The following is a 22,100-nucleotide window of genomic DNA, read 5'->3' as shown; positions in this document are numbered from 1 at the left end:
AAGGGCCCCGGGCCTGGCCGGGCAGAGGCTCTAAGGAGAAGAGCAGTCATCTTTGCCCATGTTGCCGACGGATAAAGTCAGACAAGACAAGAAGTGGCCGAGCAAGGAGGTCACTGATGGCCTGGACGAGCCGCTTCGGTGGAATAATGTGGGAGAGGCCTGAGAGCACGGGACGGGGGACGAGAGACGGGGACGACAGACGCCCCTTTCTGGGAGTTCTGTTGGAAACGCGGGCAGAGAAACAGGTGGTGCCTGATGGGAACGTTCTGATGGAGGGACACAATGGGGGTGCTGGGGTGCTGTCCCTGAGGGCCTGGCGGAGGGGCCCCCGGGCTGGCAGTGCTGACTCCTAACTCACCCCCAGCAACAGAGACTGGGCCCAGCAGCGGGTGTGACTGGCTCACCACAAACCCCTGTGGGAGTGGGAAGTGAGGTTGGGGTCTAGACTCTGCCTGCAGTGCCACCCAGGATGGAGACCCAGGCTGGGCTGCTCCTGCCCAGAGGTGCCTCACTTCAGGACAGCAGGCACCAAGCCACCTCAGTGGCAGGACACTGTCACAGCCTCTCTGGTCCTTGGGTTGCTGAGTCACAGATTTCTTCCCATTTCCACATGAGGTGTTTGTCTCCCCCAAATGGAGCAGGAAACCCGCAGGCCAAGCACCCACGCCCGCCCACGCAGAGGCAAGGGCTGTGACCACACCCTCTGGACAGTTTCTCACTGGCCCAGCAGGAAGGTGGGATCTGTGCTCCCACCTGTACTCTGCCCTACACGCCACAGAGGCTCCTAGGACAGGCGAGGTCCTTCAGTCCCCTCATCTGATCATCTCGCTGTTCAGAAGCGGAAACTGAGACCCAGAAAGAAAAATGAGACCTGCCCATGTCACAAGAAGAGTCTGTGGCAGACCTGGGTCTTGGCCCAGGCCCCCATTGATACTGAGCCCCCGAGCCCCCAGCCTGTCTATCTTCTCCAGGACAGGAGCTCCCAGTGCTTCAGACTGCCGAGTCTACCCCACGTGGATGGAAGACAGTGAGGCGGGCCAGCTGCACCTGGAGGATGTGAAGTCTCTTCTCATTCTTTGACCACAAACATCCCAAAGGCACCCCCGGTTCAGTGTGCCCCAGAGCTCTATCCCCCGACCTAGGCTCTGCCCGCTCTGTTCCCTGCCTACTTACAAAGGGCCTACGCTGGGGCAGAGCCCCTTCCACACCCTGCTGGGTCTCCTGGGCCTCTGCTCATGCTGTTTCCTCTGCCCCGAGCCCCCCCCAACGCCCTCCTCATCCTTCCCCACTCAGGACTCCCCCGCGGGTCCCCACCCCCAGTATTTCCCTGTCCAGGAGGGACTGGCACATCATGGTTTCTGTCCTGTGTCTGCCTTCCCTCCAGTGCGTGCACTCCAGGTGGGCGGTGTCCACTCCCAGCATCCAGAACACTGACCCCCAAATGGACTGCCTGCGATCCTAGCAGGGCCAGGATGGGGTCACACAGGAAGGAGAGGTCACCCTGCAGACACGGGCCGGGAGGCATGGGTCAGACGGGGCAGGCCAGGGAGAGGTCGCACAGGAAGGAGAGGTCGCCCTGCAGACACGGGCCGGGAGGCATGGGTGAGACAGGGCAAGCCAGGATGGGGTCACACAGGAAGGAGAGGTTGCCCTGTAGGCACGGGCCGGGAGGCATGGGTGAGACGGGGCAGGGCTGCACTCACACTCGCTGCTGACCAGGCGCTCCAGCATCCGCCTCTGCTTCTGCAGGGACTTGGGCACAGGGCCTGGCTGCACCCCTCCATCTGCAGGGGACGGGGTGGATTAAGAGTCAGACAGGCTGACCATCCTCTCGTGCCCTGCAGCCCACCAGAAACTGACGCACTGTTCCCAGGGCACACCAGTTCCAGGGGCGTCTATGTTCTGGGGATCACAGGGCCCCAGGGCAGGCAGTGCAGGGGCCACCACACCTCTGCACCTCCAGCTGCTAGGGTGGACTCCACACCCTGTAGTGTGCTCCCACTTGGCGATGGACACAGTCCGTCCCATTGGTAGACGTGGTCACAGAGCACTGGGCAGAATACCCTCTGGTTTGTTCAATGAGTGAGCACTGGAGCCAGGGCAGATGCTGTCAAAATGCCACCCACACACCTCCACACTAGGGCATGGTTTCTACAAGAAGGTTCTGGTCCCCTGGTCCCCACAAGGAAGGCCCCTGTCCTCACAGGGAAGGTCCCGGCTTCTGTGGGAAGACCCAGCCCCTGAGGGAAGGTCCTGGCCCCTGTGGGAAGACCTAGCCCCTGAGGGAAGGTCCTGGCCCCTGTGGGAAGACCCAGCCCCTGAGGGAAGGTCCTGGCCCCTGTGGGAAGGCCCAGCCCCTGAGGGAAGGTCCCGGCCCCTGTGGGAAGGCTGGCGCCCAGGGTGAATCCTCGCACCGTGCTCGTTGACCTGGCCGACGTTCTCCAGCAGCTCCGCCACGGCCACCTGCTTCTTCTTCTTGGGGTTGAGCTTCCAGTACATGACCAGGGCTGCCTTGCGCACGGCCCTCTCCAGGTCGGTCTCGGAGGAGAGTTGCCTCACTTCCCGTTCGTTCTCGGATGTGATGCCTGAGGGACAGGATGTGGTCAAGGCCTTGTGTGCCCTGCCTAGAGCTTTTAGTGCCACTCTGACTCCGCCAACTCTGCCTGGAAGGCTGTCGAGGGAGACTCATACAAGGTGTCAGGACATGGTTACCAGGGAAGGATGGAGGACACCTGGCCCAGGAGGACATCGCACCATGCCCCTGCCACGTCCACTCTCCAGCTGGGAGGCCAGGCTGGTCTCGCAGCAGACAGCCCCAAGCGCCCTCTAGGTGGTGGCAGGAAGGAGACAGCCTCTTCCTGTTCCTCCTGTTCCCGTTTCACCCTCCCAGAAGGTGCTGCTATCCCCCTCTCAGAGGTGCAGACACCGAGGCACAGGCCTGTGTTCTGGCTCACCCAAGGTCACACATTCAGAAAGAGGCAGAGCTGTCTTGAACCCACGGTGGTCTCACTGCAGTCACAAGCCTGGGTGCACTGGCAGGGCCACCGCTGTGTCCACAGAGCTTTCCTCTGTCTCACACACAGCTCAGCCCTTTCTAAGGAAGGCTCGGACAGCAGGAGAGGGAGAGCAGGTTTTACTGCTGGTCCGCGGCGACCCTCCTCCCTTTACCCTCAGCGGCCAGGGACGCCCACACAACCCAGTAGAGGGCAGGAGGACTCGCATGGAGATCCTTTTGAACATTTCCCAAATTTTCCACGTGAGCATGTATTTCTTTTCAAATCAGAAAGCACAACTGCACATCAGAAGGTGTGTGCAGCCGGGGGAAACACAGGGGGCCAACCAGCCTCCTCCCTTGCACGCTCTGCTCCAGCAGCCTCTGGGGTATCCCTGGCTCCTGACAATGAGCCATGTGGGCCGCCTGAGCCCCCTCCAGATCATTCCACCTGCTCTGGAATCAGGAGGCCGGACTGGTGAGAAATTCTGGCTAACAGTGCCATTGTTAGTTTTTTCAAAACCATCAGTTTAATTTTCAAAGAAAGACTCTGTATAGTAAATGTAACTCTTAAAATATTATGATACAAGCTGGCTACAGTGGCTCACGCCTGTAATCCCATCACTTTGGGAGGCCAAGGTGGGTGGATCACCTGAGGTCAGGAGTGTGTAACCAGCCTGGCCAACATGATGAAACCCTGTCTCTACTAAAAATACAAAAATTAGCTGGGGTGGTAATCTCAGCTACTCAAAAGGCTGAAGCAGGAGAATTGCTTGAACCAGGGAGGTGGAGGTTACAGTGAGCCAAGATCATGCCACTGCACTGCAGCCTGGGTGACACAGTGAGACTCCATCTCAAAAAACAAACAAACAAAAAACAGAAGACAATACACCAAAATACGGGAGCTGCTTCTGGGCTTCAAGGTTATGAGTGATTTGTATCTTTATGTTTTCTACATATTCCAAGTTTTCTATGATAAGCACAAAATACTTATACAAAGGTATCATTACAAAAAACACCTTTGTGACACCCACTTTCGTCTTTCCCTGAGACATGGAACCTTCAGGAAGCACACTGCCCCATGGCACCAGGGACAGCGACTTCCCTTGCACAGGACAACGTCCTAACTGAGCACCCATGGCCTGAGCTGCATCCCTTTCCTCCCTTCCTCTCTGTTTGAAAGAGATGATCTTTGAGGGGTCAGCCTGCCTCCTCCCAAAGTGAGCACACCTGCCCAGGTCTGCGTGGGCCCACAGCCCCTCAGCTGGTCTGCCCAGACTGGATGGACGTCAGCTCAGGGGCATGGGCCGCTCTGACTGCAGGTCACATCACAGTCTCCAGCTTTGCCTCAGGGAAGCTGCCTCTCAGCTGAACCCAGGATCGATGTCTCCGTTTGGATCAGAACCTAGCAGGGAAGCAGGATGTATAGTTACCACTTGGAGACACCAACACAAGCCAAACAGAATGAAAATGGCTTGGTCTGTTAAATATCCCATGTTAGGTCCAGAAACAGTGTCTAAAATGACAAGGCCACCAGCAAAACAGAAACTGAAATTTCCCAACAGCATCACTGGCATTAGGTTTGGTAAGATTTTAGTTGTTCAGTTAGCAAGCAGCATTACAAGCTGCTCAACCCTCCAGAGGCTGTTCTAAGCCTCAGGCAGACCCACCCTTTCTGTCCGCCAAGCACCGGCGAAGCAGCTTCACAGCCTCCCGCCGGCCCTGCTTTGCGGCGAGGACCAGCCAGTCCACAGCGGTGCAGCTGTTGAGTTCTTCATCCGTGTCGCCGGCCAACTGCAGGTAGTGCTTCCCCATCTGCAAGACAGACACCAGTCAGCCTCCAGCTTCTCAGACCCTCTCCCACCCCATGCTCCCAGCCAGCCCACCTCCTTTCACCCACTTCCCTTTGTCACCCAGGCCAGGAAGGAAGGGGCAGAAATGGGGTCACACCAGGCATGTCCACTAGGCTAGGCACTACTGAGCCTCCGGCCACTCGCTCCTCCTCAAAACAAGGTGTGGCCACCCCATCCACACGGTGAAGGAGTCATCACGGGCTCCGACTAGTACAGGTTCTCTTCCTTGAGTTGCTCCTGCCTGCCAAGGCCCACCATCAGTGCATGGAAATCAGAACCATGACTGGGTCCTTTACACCTCTCAAAACAGTCAGGGGACCACAGAAAGCCAGGGCTGGAGAGAGGCCAGCTAGCCAGGGGTTGGCACTGGCCCACTGCCTGCTTTTGCAAATAAAGTTTTATTGAAATACAACCATAACCCAAACTCATTTGCATGTTGTCCATGCTGCTTTTATGTGCTCCACAGCAAAGCTGAGCAACACGAGAAATTGTGCGGAGTCCAGAATATTCACTATCTGGCCCTTTGCAAAAAAAAAAAAAAAAAAAAAAATCCCTGCTAAAATGGTTCAATCTTCTCATTCTACAGATGGGAAAAGTGAGGCCCAGGGCACAGAGAGCCCATAAAAGGGCTCACTATGCTCCCCCAGCCTCCAAATGCCTGGGCAAATGGATGTCGGAGGAACTTTTAAATACAATATGGCTGTGAGGTCAGGAAATATATATATATTTTTTTGAGATGGAGTCTCACTGTGTTGCCCAGGCTGGAGTGCAGTGGTGCGATCTCAGCTCACTGCAACCTCCACCTCCTGGGTTCAAGTGATTTTCCTGTCTCAGCCTCCTGAGCAGCTGGGAGTACAGGTATGGACCACCACATCTGGCTAATTTTTGTATTTGTAGTAGAGACACGGTTTCACCATGTTGGCCAGGCTGGTCACAAACTCCTGACCTCAGGTGATCCACCCGCCTCGGCCTCCCAAAGTGCTGGGATTACAGGTGTGAGCCGCCATGCCTGGTCAGAAATTCTTCATTTATAGTTTTGCATCAAAGCTTTTCTCCTCTTTAGGGAGAAGAGGGGGCGAGAAACTGCTCAGGATAACTGTGGTCACCTGCTTGAGTCCTGTGCAAAGGGACAGAGTGAGGTGGTGAGAACTTGCCTCCACAGAGGACACAGGACCCCCGGCTACCTCCTGTCTCAGCCTGCTGCTAGCTTCTCCCCTTACCGTAATTCAAAATCATTGTATTTCTGTGTCTGTCTACTTGGGTTTTTTGGGTCTACTTCCACTAACCTGTCACCCATGAAGACAGGGCCACATCACATCCCCAGCACTGGCACAAAGCCCAGCCCGTGGCTGATGTTGAGTTAATGGCCACTGCTCTGACGGCCCTGTGCACACAGCTAACAGCCAGGTGAAAGGCCAGTCAGGGAGACAAGAGTGTGCAGCATATACAGTGTATGTTGGGGGGTGGCACAGAGCAGGCAGCTGCAGGAAGCCAGGAGGTCATCCTGGAGGAGGTGATGTCCAAGATGAGGTGTGAGCTGGACAAAAGGGGGATGAGCGCTGCTCCCCAGAGGGGTGCCAGGAGGAACACTGGCACAGTGAACATGCGCACCCCACCAACATGGGGTTCAAGTAGAGTAGGGTGCATCATGCTGGTTCCTGACCCCAATCTCAGGCACCAACACTTCTCTGTGAGCTGTGGAGCTCATGGCCAGGCCTGTTGTGCTGGGGGCAGCGTCCTGAAGTCCCCGCCGGCACTGCAGTCCTCACCTCAGTCTGTGCCTTGGGGTCCCCGGCCTTGGCCCTCTCCAGGATTTCTTCAAAGGGGATTTCCACGTCTCCTTTTGTAGGCCCTTTAACACAGAAGAAACAAACACACATGTCACAAAGCCAACTTTGTCGCTTGTCAGAAGGATGGAGGGGACGGCAGGAGGGTCTTCAGATCTGCTGCTGCTCGTCACCTTCAAATCCAGGCCAGGAGTACACAGAGACAGACACAGAGAGGGAAGATGCCCAGAAAGTCACTGTTTGCCTTCCGATCACAAGCAGCCCCGAGCAAGGTGAGCAAACTCTACGCGGGTGGGGTGGTTCAACAGCAATTCGAAGCTCCTGGGGTGGGACGCACGGGAAGGAGGGGAGCACAGAGCCAAGTCCCACCATCATGCCCCTCGGCTTAGGCCTGCTCTAGCTGGGGCTCTAGAAAGATCCAAGGACTCAAGTTTGACAGCCCATGACCTAAGGAATACAAAGAACCTGCATCCAAAGCCCAGCACCCCAACAGATCAAGTTCATGTTTTCCATGATCATACCAACATAAAACATATTTTTTTGGAGATTATAATCAGTGTATATACATCTTGATATTACCTTTTCCTTAACGCCTTAGTTAAGTGAACGCCTTAGTCTGTTCGAGCTATTTTAACAAAAATATTAATACCATAGACCAACCCTGGTGGCTTACAAACATCAGAAACATATTCCTTTCAATTCTGGAGACTGGGAAGTCCAAGATCATAGTGTTGCAGACTCCGTGTCTACTGAGGGCCTGTGTTTTGGTTCAGGTCTCCTGGCTGCGTCCTCACAGGGTGGAAGGGGCAAGGGAGCTCTCTGAGGTTTCTTTTATATGGGCACTAATTCCACCGTAAAGCCATTGCTCACGATTCATCACCTCCTGACACCATCGGACTAGGGGTGAGGATCTCAGCACATGAATCTGGGAGAGACACAAACTTTCAGTCCACAGCAGTGGATTGTCCTCTGGTTTCCCACGATGCGGTGCAGTCAGTTCACCGTTTGGGTGGCTCCTAGATCTGTCAAGGAGACACAGTCAGGTTACTGGGCCTCTCCGCTCCTCTCCATCAGGTCCGTAGGTTGCTTCCGATAACCTCTTGTTTCCTACAGTGGTGCCATGAACCGTTTCTTTTCTTTTGGGAAGTCATTTTCCTAGCACAGGTTCTCCAGTTGAATTATTAGACCAAGGGTCCAAACATCAACTACAGTTCGTGCCGTATTTTACTTCCTAAGAAGTTATCTGAATGTACAAAAGCATCACGCAGTCTTACCCATTTCACCCAAGGGTGGCTGACAGTGGGACAGGCTGCATGGTTCCCAGTAACACCACACCGAGGACCAGCCTTTCTGGTCCAATTCACCCAGGGCCTTCCCAGAACCATCCCGTGCCAGGCTCTGAACCGGCTCTGCAGCACCAAATGCTGCCTGGCCACTGCCTTCAGAGGACCCAGGTGTACGGGAGACAGGACTCCAGTGGGAGACAGCATGGGACGTGGCCAGGTGCAAAGGCAGAGAGGAGGGCCACACCCAGTTTGCAGGGGGCAGAGGGAGGCTGGGACAACTCAAAGTTGCAGGCAGCCGGTGAGGCCCTCACAGGTGAAGCTGTGTGGGTGAGACATGCATTTGCAGAAGGGAAGAATTAGATGGATTCTTCACAAGCTCTTGTGGTCAGGTAGATGCACTCCAGCCCTCTGGAAGGGCAACTCACCAACACAAAGCCCCTCTCCCTGGATGCACCCTCCCTGGACGCCCCTGTCCCTGGATACCCCTCTCCCTCGATGCCGCTTTCCCTGGACACCACCCTCCCTGGAAGCCCACCTCCCTGGATGTACCCCTCCTTAGAGGCTCCTCTCCCTGGACGCCCCTCTCCCTCAATGCCCCCCTCCCTGGAAGCCCCCATCCCTGGAGGCCCCTCTCCCTGGTAGCCCCCCTCCCTAGAGGCCCCCCTCCCTGGACGACCCCTCCTTGAATGTCCCTCTCCCTGGATGTCCCTCTCCCTGGACGCCCCTCTCTCTGGACGCCCCTCTCCCTGGATGTAACTCTCCCTGGACGCAACCCTTGCACAGTTTCGGGCTCAGCTTCCTTGCCGAGGTCCTCAAGGACGTTGCTCAGAGATGGCATCAGGTCCCGCAGGGCAGCCCTTTTGGACACCACCCTCCCCAGAGTCCCGAGACCTTGATGCTCCCTGAATCCAACAAGGGTAGTTCTCCCTCCTTGCTGCCGTCGCCCCACGAGCCCCGCAGCGTGCTTTCTGGTTGCAAGCTCAGCAGCAGGCTCAGCAGCAGGCTCACGATTCCTGGAGGAACTGCAGACACAGAGCCTGCACGCGCCAAAGCCATGGGCCCACACAGCAGTGTGAGCGATCACAATGACACAGACCCACGTGTGGATCTACGCTCAACAGTAAGGTGCTGTGTGACCTGGTGCAGGTCACATCACTGCTGCGAAGCAGCTTCCATCTGATGGTTAACATCAATCTGACACGATGGTTATGATGAAAAGAGATGCTTTGCAGTGAGTGGTCCAGAGTTGCTGTTCACAAGAGGAGGCTTTCTCTTCCCTCCCCACTTCCCCAGGACACCCCAGGGTTGTTGCTGTGCTTCCCACCACAACGCCAGCACCGCGCGCATTCAAGTCTCTTTACTTGACCAAGTTCACAGGCCATATTATTCTTCCCTTTTTTAAAAAAAATCAAAACATGGAAGGTCCAAGCCTGTGTGGTGGTCTAAAAAGATTCTTCCAGTCCGTAATTAATTTTTCACAGAAGTTATTCATAGCCTGACATTTCTTTTTTTCTTTTTCTTTTTTTTTTTTTTTGAGACGGAGTCTCGCTCTGTCGCCCAGGCTGGAGTGCAGTGGCGCGATCTCGGCTCACTGCAAGCTCTGCCTCCCGGGTTCACGCCATTCTCCTGCCTCAGCCTCCTGAGTAGCTGGGACTACAGGCGCCTGCCACCATGCCCAGCTACTTTTTTGTATTTTTAGTAGAGACGGGGTTTCACCGTGTTAGCCAGGATGGTCTCCATCTCCTGACATCATGATCCACCCACCTGGGCCTCCCAAAGTGCAGGGATTACAGGCGTGAGCCACCGCGCCCGGCCAATAGCTTTCAAGACATCTTCCCAATATACAGAATCTTTTTTTTTCTTTTGAGATGCAGTCTTACTTTCATCGCCCAGGCTGTAGTGCAGTGGTGTGATCTTGGCTCACTGCAACCTCTGCCTCTCGGGTTCAAGCGATTCTTCTGCCTCAGCCTCCTGAGTAGCTGGGAAAACAGGCAGCCGCCACCGTGCCCGGCTAAGTTTTTTGTATTTTAGTAGAGACGGGGTTTCACCATGTTGGCCAGCTGGTCTCGAACTACTGATCTCAGATGATCCGCCTGCCTCAGCCTCCCAAAGTGCTGGGATTACAGGTGCGAGCCACTGCGCCCAGCCCAGAATCTCTTTGAGATGGACAGACACCCTCTTCATTATTCTAGTTTCCATATGGCAGTGGTGGGCTCGTCCTGAAGACCAATTAGTTTAGCCCATGAAGCAGGAGCCTTCATGGGCTCAAAGGCAAATTCCAGCATGCTCACTGCTCAGTGCCAGAAAGATCATCCCCACCCCCAGAAGCCGGCTGCATCAGTGTGGACCACCAAGGCCCATGAAACACACGTTTTTCTGTGTGCTTGACCTCTATTCCTTGCTTTTTCTGATGACCGCACCTTGATGCCCCTTTTGGGGAACCCCCCCACTCTCATGGTCTGGGTGGCACTGCCCCATCCCTTGTGCTGCATAGAAGGCCTGCACCCCCACCTGGCCAATCAGAGTTGCCAGGTCATCTCCCTGACTACAGCACCTGGTTCAGGGATGGACACGGCCCAACAGCGTTTGTGCTAGAACTGCTGGGAAATGGGCTTTCCCCTTCTGCTGATCTTGGCACGTGGATGCCAGCTTGAACTGTGGAAGGTCACCCTGTGGGCAGAGCCCCTGAGAGAGAGGCAGCACAGGAAAGCAGAGTGGAATGGGGGCGGGGCGAGTACTTCCTGATGAAATCACCTGAGCCCCTGGATCCAGTCATGCCTGAAGCAAACTACTCTAGGCTCTACAGATCCATGGACTCATCAATCCCTTGCTCCTCTACTTTTTTGGCTTGTGTCAACTTATATTGAGATTTTGTCACTTGCAACTAAAAGGGTCCTGAATCTAATTCATTCTTTGAAAGTCTGCCTATTAATCACAAAACAGCAGTGTGATCAGAGCTGGATACCGTGGGCAGGTCTCCTTCCCTCTGTGAGGTTCCATGGAGAACACCCTTCACTTTTTAATTATTTGTCATGCACAGGCCCTATGGATTTGAGAGATTCATGGATGCCACGCGGCATCAGTCAATGACCCTCACTTTCTCAGGCACTATCTAGGGTCTCCTCCAGGATGCGTCCCTTCCCAGCAGAGCCCACTGCCATTTCTTGCTGGAACCTGGGTCATTGTCCATCGTCTATCACAGGTTCCGCCAGCCTTCGTGGATGCTATCTATGTCCATGGGTGTCACCCATCTGGCCCCAGCTTCCACTATGGCACTGGACAGTACACAGTGAGCAGATGTGGGGAGGAACAACGGGGATCCCAGGAGGGAGCCACTGCAAACAGGGCCTGCAGCTGCCCTCTCTCCTCCCCAAATCCTAGCCTAGTCCAGGACACAGCACCTGCCTGGCTAAGCAGCTGAACTGCCAAGCTCAACTCCCTGACTTAAACAGATATTCTGCAGAAACAGAAAAGGATGGAGAGAAGGCTTCTCCCCAAACACAGAACATCAAATCCACCCAAGGGGCAGTGGCTGGGCCTCTCTCCCCAAACAGCTGGCTCCAAACGTGCAGAAAATTCTCCCAGAGTGGGCTGGGAGTAGGGCAGCTGGCTTCCACTTCCACATTACCGATGCATCCAGACATGCTTCTATAGTGTTTAAAATTTTTGGATGTATGTCAAACGCTCTTAAGAGTGCAATCTTAGGCATGTAGTAAATAAATACAATGTAACCCTCCCATCTCTACGGGTGCTGCTGCCCTCTCCTCGCCTCACTGGTCCTGGACAAGCCCTTGACCTCCACGATCTCTCTGCTCCTCTCGTGACGACCACAACAAGGGGCTGTGCCAAAGGGAAAGGTGGAAATAAAAGAGGATGTGCTGTGTGCTGTCGTCATCCCTGTGCCAGACACAGGGCACAGGGTGGTGGCCTCGCACTACCGGGGCATCCCTCACACAGGGAAGCTGGGGTCACCCTGCACCACAGGCATCCCGTCAGCCTCTGGGACACTGACCATGGTTCGCGTGAATGAACAGGCTGAATGGTCCTCAGCCCTCTCTTCCCAGGGCTGGCTGAACTCTGAAGTGGGAACAGGGCAGACAGTGGCCTGGAGGCCCTGGCAGGGAGGGCACCCTTCTAACAGGCCCTGCCCAGGGGCGTTGGACTGGGCCCCCATCGCTGACCCAGTGGACCTTTCCTAAGCAATGGCCAAACGCCAGTCTGGGGTGCCAGGAGCCGAGGGTACCAAACTGAGAGGCAGGACTCCTGAGCTCACCACAGCCCGCCCTGGGCCAGGCGAGAACGAGCACGTCCACCCGTGAGGGTTGGGGCTGTGTACATGACTGTAGACATCACTCGCGGTGGGAGGCTTCCTGGAGGTGATGTCCGAGGCTTGGAGCATGAGTAAGACAGGCACACTGCCAAGTTCCCAGAAGACTGAGCCTCACCAGATCCTGCAGCCAGTCCTCACAGTGTGGTGTGGGGGCTCAGCAGGAGCATAGCAATCAGATGGGCCAGGTCAGGATACAGAACAGACATGACAGCTGCTTCCTAAATAATCAAGGGCAGGTGCCCCAGCAGCCGGCACAGCCCTGAGCAGCACCTCCTGCTGTGCCTGTCCCCAGGGCAGCGGCGGCTCCGCGCACTCCACATCTGCATCAGAGCCCCAGCCCCTCCTGGACCCCAATCTAAGACTAAGCTCGCACCCCGCTGGGAACCACCCCCAGGACCCTACCTCCTGCTGTGCCACCACTGTCCACCTGGCAGCCCCAGCCAGAAACCTAGAGGCCACCCTGGCTTTCTCCCCTCCCTGTCTACCTGTCCCTCAGCCTTCCTGTGGCCTGGCTACTCCTCTCTCTGCTCCACCTCCTGGCTGGCCTTTAATGTGAACAATCCATCTGACAGCTGAGGCCCACTCACAACAATCCCCTCCCCCTTCCCTGACCCTCGGGGCCCTGCTTGGCCTGGCTGACCTCTTGACACCATGGCCAATTCCTCATGGGTCTTGGGTGCCCTCTGCTGGGCTCCCTCTCTGCCCAGGGTGCCCTCAGTGTAGGAGCTGGGGTGCCTGCTTTCCCCACGCCCGAAGGCCCTTCTTCATCCCTCGCTCAGTGGCTCTGGCTGGCAGTGCAGCCTCGGTCAGCATTGGTGGGTGCTTCCCGGTGGGGTGCACCTCCTCCCCAGGGCTCCTGCTCCTGTCCATATCTGTGTCCCTGTGGCTGCCAAAGCAATCCCCTTACCCCCAATGGCTGGAAGGCCTGGCAGATTCAGCAGGCATGTGTGCTGGCCGCCCACTGTGGTCAACAGAAAGGGCATATGACTGCCCCAGAGTCTCAGTGAGCTGGGCCACCTCATAGGAGGGTGGGCCCCCGGTCAAGGTGGTGGCAGCACTGCTGTAGAGACTTGTAGAGACAAGACTGCTGCTCGGAGACGGAGTGGCAGGTACGGCTCGGAGAGCTCCCGCATCTCGCCTCCTTCCTCCTCCACCAACCCCGGGCTGTGTCCTACCAGTAGACCTGTGAATGACCGAGGCAGTAAGAGAGCTAAGGGTCGTGGTGGGAAGGGGTGGGGCCTTGGCTGGTGCCCAGGAGGCCTGAGTGCCCACCAGAGCCACATGCTGAGCACACACTTAGCACAGGCTAAGCACATGATAGCCACAGCACGCCCAGCCTGAAGCTTTCCTTCCTCCCACCTGCGCCGGGCCCGTCCCTCTGTGCGTCTGAGCCTGCCCTTTAGCCCCAGGGCTGAACAGAACAGGCCCAGAACAGACTCTCTGCCAGGGCGTGGACTCGCACAGCAGTGTCATGGTGGCTGAGTGGCTTGGTGTCAACTCTAACTCTCTGTGCCTGCTGGATCACCTAGGACCAGGTGTGACCAGCCCAGCTTTATTCTCTTGTTGAGCAGAACAACAGGTTCCCCCAGGGCTGAAGACAACACTGAGGTGATCACAGGACTCACCACAGCTACCTGTGAAGAAACGGCCCCCCGCCCAACAGCCCTGGGGCAGCCATGGACAGGAAGGTGCTGGCCCTGGCCTACTGGCACATCACTTGGGCAGGTGCTGGCCCTGGCCCACTGGCACATCACTTGGGCTGCTGTCAAAAATCAGAACAGATACCACTTCTCAGCACACGGGCATCCACACTCCACACAGGACAGTTTCCCCTCTCAGGGCTGCCATGAGGAGTCACGGCCTGGCACAGGGACACCCAAGAGCCTCACAGCTCCCTGCGGTCTCCTTTCTAGCCTGATTGCTGTTTTCTTTACCTGTCTGGGCCCAGGAGCCCCTGAGTTTCTAAGCCCTGACCCATCGGCAGTGGTTCCCCAGGTGGCAAGTGACTTGCCAAGGCCACAGGGCCAGGATGGGAAGGAAGTGTGGGGCTCCAGCCCAGGGAAGTTTCTGAAGCAGCCCTGCCCCAACCTTGCTGAATGGAGGGCTGAGAAGGGGGTCAGTTCCTCACGGAGGCAACCAGAGAAGGGCAACCCCAAGGCTGCTCGTCTCCTGTTTCCCAAGTGTACAGGACAAGAAGCAGCTCAGATGGGCCGCCGATGGTGCCTCCTCCAGGCAGTCTTCCTGATGCCCTGAAGAGTGACCAGGCTCTCCTGGAGGGCCCCTAGGGGACTGCAATGTGGGCTGTCCCCCGCGCTGCGCTTAGCCCCCAGAATGTAGTTCCTTGTTCACTCCTGTCTCCCATATTGCTCAGGGCTCCTGGAGGGCAGGCCTGAGCCTTCACTCCTGTCACCAGGGCCTGGCTAGGCACTGGTCTAGGGACAGGCCAACCTGCTCTGTGCACTTCTGAGCCTGTGACATGGGGATCCCTGGGCACAGCTGACCTGAGGTCCATAGTGAGCACAGGCTCCAGGGTATGTTCAAATCTCCCCTCCACCCTTCACCAGCCACAGGATGCCGGGTCATCTGCTTAAGCCCTCTATCCCTCGGTTTCCCATCTGAAAAATGGGGCAGCAGCAGAGCCTGCCCCCCAAGGCTGGTAAAGAAGCAAGTGGGCTAATGCTCTAAAAAGATGCCTGGCTCAGGGACGTTTCAGTTAAATAGCCACCCTTGTTGTCACCTGTTGGTATGTTAACTGATGCTCACCCATCTATGTTGGCTGGACGGGGGAGCTAAATAACAGACTCTCGCAGCAGCTGCTACTGGCAGGGACCCTAGGCCCTGCCCTCCCTGTGGCAATTGGGCATGCAGGGCCAGGCCTGCTGTGGCCACATCAGTGACCAGTGACTGGGAGATGGGACGCCCACTGCCCCCAGCTGCAGGCCCAATGTTGGGGTCTGGGCTCTCAGGCAGTGCCCAGGGATTGCTCTTCACCACCCCCACATTGGAGACAGAAGCCAAACAAACCACAGCTGCTTCCTGACTCTTCTTATCTGAAACACACACAGTCTTGGACTCTGTCCCTTGCAGGCTGTTCTCATTACCCAGATTGAAACCAAGCTTCCCAGCCCTGGTCTCTGTTCCCCCGAAGCCGTGAGGCTGGGCCCAAATCCCGGGGTCAGGCCCTTGTCCACCTAGAGGCCTCCAAAACAAAGCGGAGGAGCACAGTGATCTTTTAAGGAGATGCAAAGACAAACAGGGCCCAGGGCTGCGGTGAGATTCTGAGGGCGCGTCCAGCAAGAGCGGTACATGGGAGTCTCAGTGCACTGCGACCACAGCAGGGGGGCCCCACGGCCCTGCCAGTGAGGTGACTGGAAAAAGAAGGAAACCTGGGCCACTCGAGTGCCTCATCTCTTACCTGCTGGGTCACTTGGCAAGTCACCTAGACTTAGTGTCTGAGTTTCCCCTCTCAGGACGGCCATGAGGAGTCCCGCTCTGGCACATGGGCAAGGCTGGTGTACACAGCAGGAACTCACCATGGATCTGGGGCTTCTGCATGGGCAGGAGGGGCAGTGATGAGCTGGGACTGAGCCCCCCTGGCAGCGGCCTCTCTAGCAAAAGTGGAGGCTGACTGAGGCCTGAGTGAGCTGGAGAAGGTGCCCAGGGGTGGACTCCTCTGGCTCACACCCACCACCCTCACACCGCCACCTGGAAACCAACAAGCCTGTCAGCTCTGCCTGTGAACACCAAGGGCCTCAGCTCTGCTCTGAACACCCAGGGCCTCAGTCAGCTCTGCCTGTGAACACCAAGGGCCTCAGCTCTGCTCTGAACACCCAGGGCCTCAGTCAGCTCTGCCTGTGAACACCCAGGGCCTGGTCAGCTCTGCCTGTGAACACCCAGGGCCTCAGTCAGCTCTGCCTGTGAACACCCAGGGCCTGGTCAGCTCTGCCTGTGAACACCCAGGGCCTCAGTCAGCTCTGCCTATGAACACCAAGGGCCTTATCTCTGCTTGTGAACACCCAGGGCCCCAGCATCCCGCCTCAGGATGGAGGTGAAGGATGCCCCTCCCTCACAAGTCTCCCTCAGGGAGAGGAGAAACTCAGCACCAAGGGCTTCACCCACATGTGGCCTCACTCCCGACAGTGTGGCTGTCACCTCTGGCCTGCCACCCTAGTTGGTTACAGAGGGCCCGTGAATTTACTCCACATGTTTGGATGCTGTTGCAAACGGAAGCTGTGAAGTGCTGCAGAGGCCCTGCGAAGAGAAGGACTGCAGAGGGGTGGGGGCACCAGCACCACCTCGAGTGGGTGCCACACAGGTGACAGGTACAAGGCTCTGAGGAGGTGGGTAGCCCCAGCGGACGGATGCCTGTGCACAGCATGGGAGCTGCACAATGCTGAATTGCAGGGGACCTGGCGGGGGGACCTTCCAGGGGTGGCTGGACCCCGTTCCCACCCAGCTATCCCTGAACAGCCCCAGCCTGGGCTTCCCGGCCTGCCCCCTTACCGGTGCCGTCTGCTCTCTCCCGGCTCCTGGTGTGCTGGGCCTGGGGCTCAGCGGGGGCTGCTGCGTCTCTAACACCAGGGCCAGGGCCAGCCTGGGGTCCGGGGGCTCGAGGCCTTTCACTCCTCTCCTGCTCCAACGAGGCTGTGGCATTGAGTCGGGAACGTGTCTGGGGCTGCGGTGCTGGTGGGGGCTGTGGGCAGGAGGGGCCCAGTGGAGCAGTGTCGGAGTCCATCCTGCCTGGAAGAAAAGTCAGGGTCAGGCCCACCCAGCACCGGCAGAGCCCGCTCTGGCACTTAGTGTCTGCTGGAGATGGAAAAGCAGAGGGAGGCAGGTGGGAGCTGCCAGACACTCCATACAGGATCTCGAGATCACTCAGCACAGCCCCCATGGGCCAGCCCTGCTTCCAGGGAGGAAACCGCGGGAGGACACTCACCAATGTGATTCTACAGATGGTACGGCACTTACAATCTCAGACCGGCAAGTGCCGAGGCCTGGAGTCCTTGCCTCACCGGGCATGAGCCACACAACCCTGACCTTCCCTCATCCAAGAAACGGGGATGATGATAGCAACACCCAGAGAGCACCCATGCGGAGCCCGGCTGCAGGGGGCTGAATTGGGCCCCACATTATGTGTCCACCAGTGTCTGTGAACGTGCACGTAGTTGGAAAAACAGGTCTTTGAAGATGTACTTAAGGATCTTAAAATGAGATCAGCCTGGAGTAGGGAAGCCCTGGCTCCAATAGTTGATGGCCTATAGGAAGAGGAGGGTAACAGAGCCATGTGGAGATGGGTGACAGCGGGCAAGGAGCAGGAGGACCACTGGCCACTGCCAGAAGCTGGACAGAGGCGAGGAACTGAGCCTCCCTCAGAGCCTCCGGGAGGGACCCACCCTGCTCGCACCTTGACTTCAGACTTCTGCCTCCAGAACCATCAAAGAACAAACCTCTGTTGTTTTAAGCCACCAAGTTTCCAGTAGTTTCTTATGGAAGCCCTAGAAAACAACGACACTGGTACTGAGTAAAGTTAAGTAAATATGAGAGGAGAAGGAAGCTGGGGAGGGGAGAAGAGGGCAGGAGAGAGAAGAGGGGGAGCCAAGCTGGTGGAGCCGGGATTCATACCCAGATCTGCCGCTCCACAACCCCCACCCCAGGCCCAAGCCGTGGCACCGAAGTCACAGGACTGATGCCCCAGAAATCAACACACATAGTAAAAAGCAAACTAGGCAAACAGTGCAGTGGGGGCATCAGAAGAGACTAGAGTGCACAGAGATCCTGTGACCCGTGTCACGCCAGAGCAAGGGCTTTATTTTATTCAACAGAGGCCCTCACACGCTGCTTAGCAACATGGAAAAACACCACCATCCCTGTAATGAAGGAAACCACTGGCCATAGACACAGAGCTGAAAGCGCTGCAGGATCCTGAGCCCCGGGACCCGGATGGGGCCCTGGGTCAGAGGCGTTGGGGTGGGATGCAAACCCCTGACGCTGTTGGACCTTGTACCTGCCATGTGAGGCTATGGAAACTTTTCTTCAGATTCCCAAATGACCCTCCCAAGCTCAGGGCCACAGTCATCCTCTGAGGGGCAGAGCAGGGAGAGGCTGGTAAGCAGAGAATCTCGCTCCCAGCCCCAAGCTGCCGCCGCGCTGTGCTCCTGGCTCTGTGCCCACCAGCTGTGTGGTCCTGAGCAGCCCACATCCCTCCCTGCACCTCAGCCTCCTCATCTGAAAATGGGGACAGAGCAACTGTGAGGACCAGTGAGACCAGTCACCATGGGTGGCACGAGGGAGTCCCTCGGCCACCTCTGAACACCCAGTGCTTGGCACGGAGCTGGGTTCCAGGAGGTGCCCAGAGGTCACTTTTGGGGGCAGCCATGACTGGAAGAGTCAGGAGTGGCCCCAGGCTCCCATACACAACAATTTCTGCTCCATTCCCAGCTGCAAATGGGTCCTAAAGATCAGATTCGTGCCGCTCAAGAACTCTGCATATTTCAGTTCACACGGTCCTCCCTTACAGGGACTGAGCCCTCAGCTTAAAACATCCCCCAGGTGCAAACCATGCATGGTCAAGCTTGGGAGCCTGCTCCGTCCTGTTTCCAAGTTCCAAGCTCCCGGGAACTGGCACCTTCCACAAAAGCAGTCATTTAACTGCATGTGCAGACCTAAGTGCCCCCTTAGTCAGCTGTGGCAGAGAAATACAGGATTGCAAGTGGAACCCACACGCTGTGGGCAAACAGAACCACAGTCCTGCAGGCCACCGGACCACCTGAGACGGTGAAAAGTCAGGTCTTCAAATGACACATGGCCATGTCTACCTTCTCTCCCATGATTCCCACTGCCCCCAAGTCAGGTGCCACTTTCTCAGAGAGGGAGGGCACCTTTACTGAGGGCTGACCTACGCCAGGGCATCTCTGCCATTAAGACCAACGGCTCTGTTCTCGGTACTTGTCTTTTCTCATGAGTTCCTCGCATGGACCTGGAAGGTAGATCCTATTGTCATCCCAGAGTTATAGATGGGGAAATGTTTTATCCTTCAACCTCACCCCACTTCAGACAGGAACTCAGGTGCAGGGAGCGGGGGGACCTGCTCAAGGTCAAACAGCTGCAGGTACCACAGCTGAAAATCAAATCCAGACCTGCCCAATTCTAACGCTTCTGCAAGCTCATTTCTGAAAACGATGACTCTGAAATCCGACTGCCACTGCATCCTCTCTCCCTGGGCCCAATCACCGCAAAACGCTGGCTACCCTTCAACATCAACGCACAAACACTGACCTCCACACTTCCCTCTCCGCAGGTCCCCCTTCCTGGAGTGCCTTCCTACCCCTCCCCCAGCCTAGACCCTAAGCACCCTTCAAGTCAAGAGCTCCAGCGACACCTCCTTTGTGGGAGCTTCCAAGCTATGTCTCTTCTGAGTCCTTGTCTTCCTCACCTGCTCAGGTAAACATATAGCACTCAGGTGATCACTTCTCCATCAGAGCCCTCCCTCTGCTAGAAGTTACAGCCAGAAGCAACACGGCGTGGGGTCGGTTACCCTTACTAGGGGCCACAGGACCTCACTGTGTCTGTTTCTCTACATGTAAAACGGGGATAGCACCTCCCACATAGGGGTGCTATGGGGATGATGTGTATGATGGAAGAGAAAGCAAACTATTGGGCATTTAAAAAAACCCTAAGCCATTATACCCAGGTGCTAAACAAAGGCATGTTCAGTTGGAAAACACTTCGTAAAAGGAATTTCAGGAAAACAGAATCTAGCTGGCCTATGTACCATGTCACACTGCAGTTAAACAAAAAAAAAAAAAAAAAAAAAAAAAAAAGTTTAAAGTAAAATCTCTGGTTAGCAAGAATGGATGAATACAGGGGGATTAATTTTCAGGTTCCCTGAGGGTTGGCCAAGTCTGGTTTGGATCAAAGGGCTTGTTACTTCAAAACCAGCAAACCCGATCATGGTTGGTCCCAGGGACAATGAAGATCAGAAAAGATCTCCTGGTGGAAGGACCTGCTGTCTGGTCCCTCCCTGAGTTTTCCTGAGTGTGACAGCCACTGTGAGCCCTGAGGGCAGGGGCTGCGGCTTATCCACTCAGAAGACCTGCTGCCTTGCCTGGCATATGTTAAGCACTTAATGTATGTGGGCAGAAGCCTGAAGTAGCCTGGCCTAGGGCAGGAGCACCATCCAGGCAATAATGCTGTGGGACCTTAGCAAGTCCCTCCCCCAGATCCCAGCATCCAGGCGTCCCCAGCCACATCTACTCTGCACCCCCAGATCCCTACCTGCACGGTGGGGTGCTCAGCCTCAACTCCCCACTGGTGACCACAGCAATGGCTTAGAAGCTGTCACTGTGTAAGATCCACAAAAGCAAAGTTGCTAGCATTCTTTCCCCATGAGCACTGAGGTGTATTTTTATCCCATCCAAACATAAGGAGTTCAGCAGAGAGGCCACCCGGAGAGGGCTGCAGGGATCATGCAACCACTCAGACCCACAGCAGAATGACCACATGTGGCCTTCTGCCCTAAAGGCTCTGGCCCTCACCCAGGCCGCCCCCATTCTGTTCTCTCTACGGGGGCAACCCCACCTCCCAAGCCAGCGCCTCAGAAACAGCCCCCGTGGGAAGCCGAGGTGATATTCACGCTGTCTCTGATCAGTGCTTCCGCCTCCAGGATGCCAGGCCAGGGGAGCCACTGGAGATGCCCTCGGGGCTCACACACAACGTCTGTCACAAGGCACTTTCAGCACTGTCCAGAAAGGGGCTGGTTATAAAATCTACACTCCTCCATACGGCGCAATGCTGTGCTGTGCAGCTGGTAAATGTGACCTCGTACATGAACACTTCGAGACAAGGAAAAGGTCGGCATAACACTGTTAAGGCAGGATTTAAAGCATTAGCCAGAGAAGATATTAGCAAGAGTCTGTTTCAGATGAAAACAAAATGTATCTGCAAAAAAAATGGAAGAAAATGCCCCCTAAAAAAGATACTTGCTGTCTCTGGGTAAAGATTATGCGTGGTTTCATTTTATTCTTCTTTTAAACATATTTCCCTAGTTTTCTATAATGAGTGTGTAATGTTTTTGAAATTAAAGCAAATGTTCTTTTAAAACTGATCTGTGACCAAGCCCTAAGGGAGCAGGCCCAGGAGGTCCCGGCCCTGGGATGTCTGCTCTGGCATGGCCTGACCCAGCCCCCTGGCACAGTGCTGCTCCTCAAGACAAGGGCACAAAGTCCTTGATGGATCCCAGGTACCTATTTTTGCTCAGAGTATTAAGGGCCAAACCAAGGAACATTCCAGCTCTATCCAATGTGGCACACTGACAGAACACAGAGGGATTTGAATTGGGACTGCCCCAAGCAGCAATCATGACAGCCATAGTGGCCAAGCCCCCACCACACACCTGGCACCGGCTCCAGGCCTGGCCTGGATGGGCAGTAGGTGTGGACTGAGGGTAGGTCCATCTTGTGCCAGGCACTGTGCTGGGCCCCCCTGACCTAGAGAAGTCTCGTCCAGGGCCAGCATTGGAACAGCTTCATCTAGATGGGAAGGGAAACACCTAAACAGGTACCCAAAAAGACGGCACAGAAGGGGGCCCTCACTCCACTGTGGGCAGAGGCAGGCCAGAAATCCTGCAGAAGGCCTCAGCTGAGCCTTCTGGACAAGCAGGCAGGAGCCAGGCAAAGTGGGAGGTGGCTGGGCATTCCAGCAGGGGGTGTGCCCAGGAGTGGAGGCAGCAGAGGGACAGTGAGCCGGCCTTGTGGCCAGGAACATGCAGGTGGCTGGGAAGTAACTGCTGGGGAGAGGACACAGGAGGGAGAGGCTGAGTGAGCAGCGAGGCGGGTCCCTGAGGGCCCGAAGGAA

General features: G+C 56.2%; 1 protein-coding gene across 2 annotated transcripts in view; it reads right to left on the bottom strand.

The window, feature by feature from the left end:
* The window catches only part of WFS1 (wolframin ER transmembrane glycoprotein), a 34,266-nt gene that overhangs the window by 10,175 nt on the left and 1,991 nt on the right, over positions 1–22,100 (bottom strand). Inside the window, exons 2-6 of one of the 2 annotated variants that reach the window (XM_008017961.3) lie at positions 16,752–16,984; positions 6,615–6,697; positions 4,663–4,807; positions 2,415–2,585; positions 1,704–1,784 (exon numbers count right to left, since the gene is read on the bottom strand). In XM_008017961.3, the coding sequence (XP_008016152.3) occupies positions 1,704–1,784; positions 2,415–2,585; positions 4,663–4,807; positions 6,615–6,697; positions 16,752–16,983 (712 nt within the window). In that variant the 5' untranslated portion in view covers position 16,984. Of the gene's footprint in view, positions 1–1,703; positions 1,785–2,414; positions 2,586–4,662; positions 4,808–6,614; positions 6,698–16,751; positions 16,989–22,100 lie in introns of both variants that reach the window. The other variant, XM_008017958.3, reaches the window with a different exon arrangement.

This window comes from Chlorocebus sabaeus, chromosome 27 (genome assembly GCF_047675955.1).
Source record: "Chlorocebus sabaeus isolate Y175 chromosome 27, mChlSab1.0.hap1, whole genome shotgun sequence".
Classification (NCBI taxonomy): Eukaryota; Metazoa; Chordata; class Mammalia; order Primates; family Cercopithecidae; genus Chlorocebus; species Chlorocebus sabaeus.
Note: the sequence above shows the minus strand (reverse complement) of the source record. Positions and strands in the feature narration are given on the sequence as shown.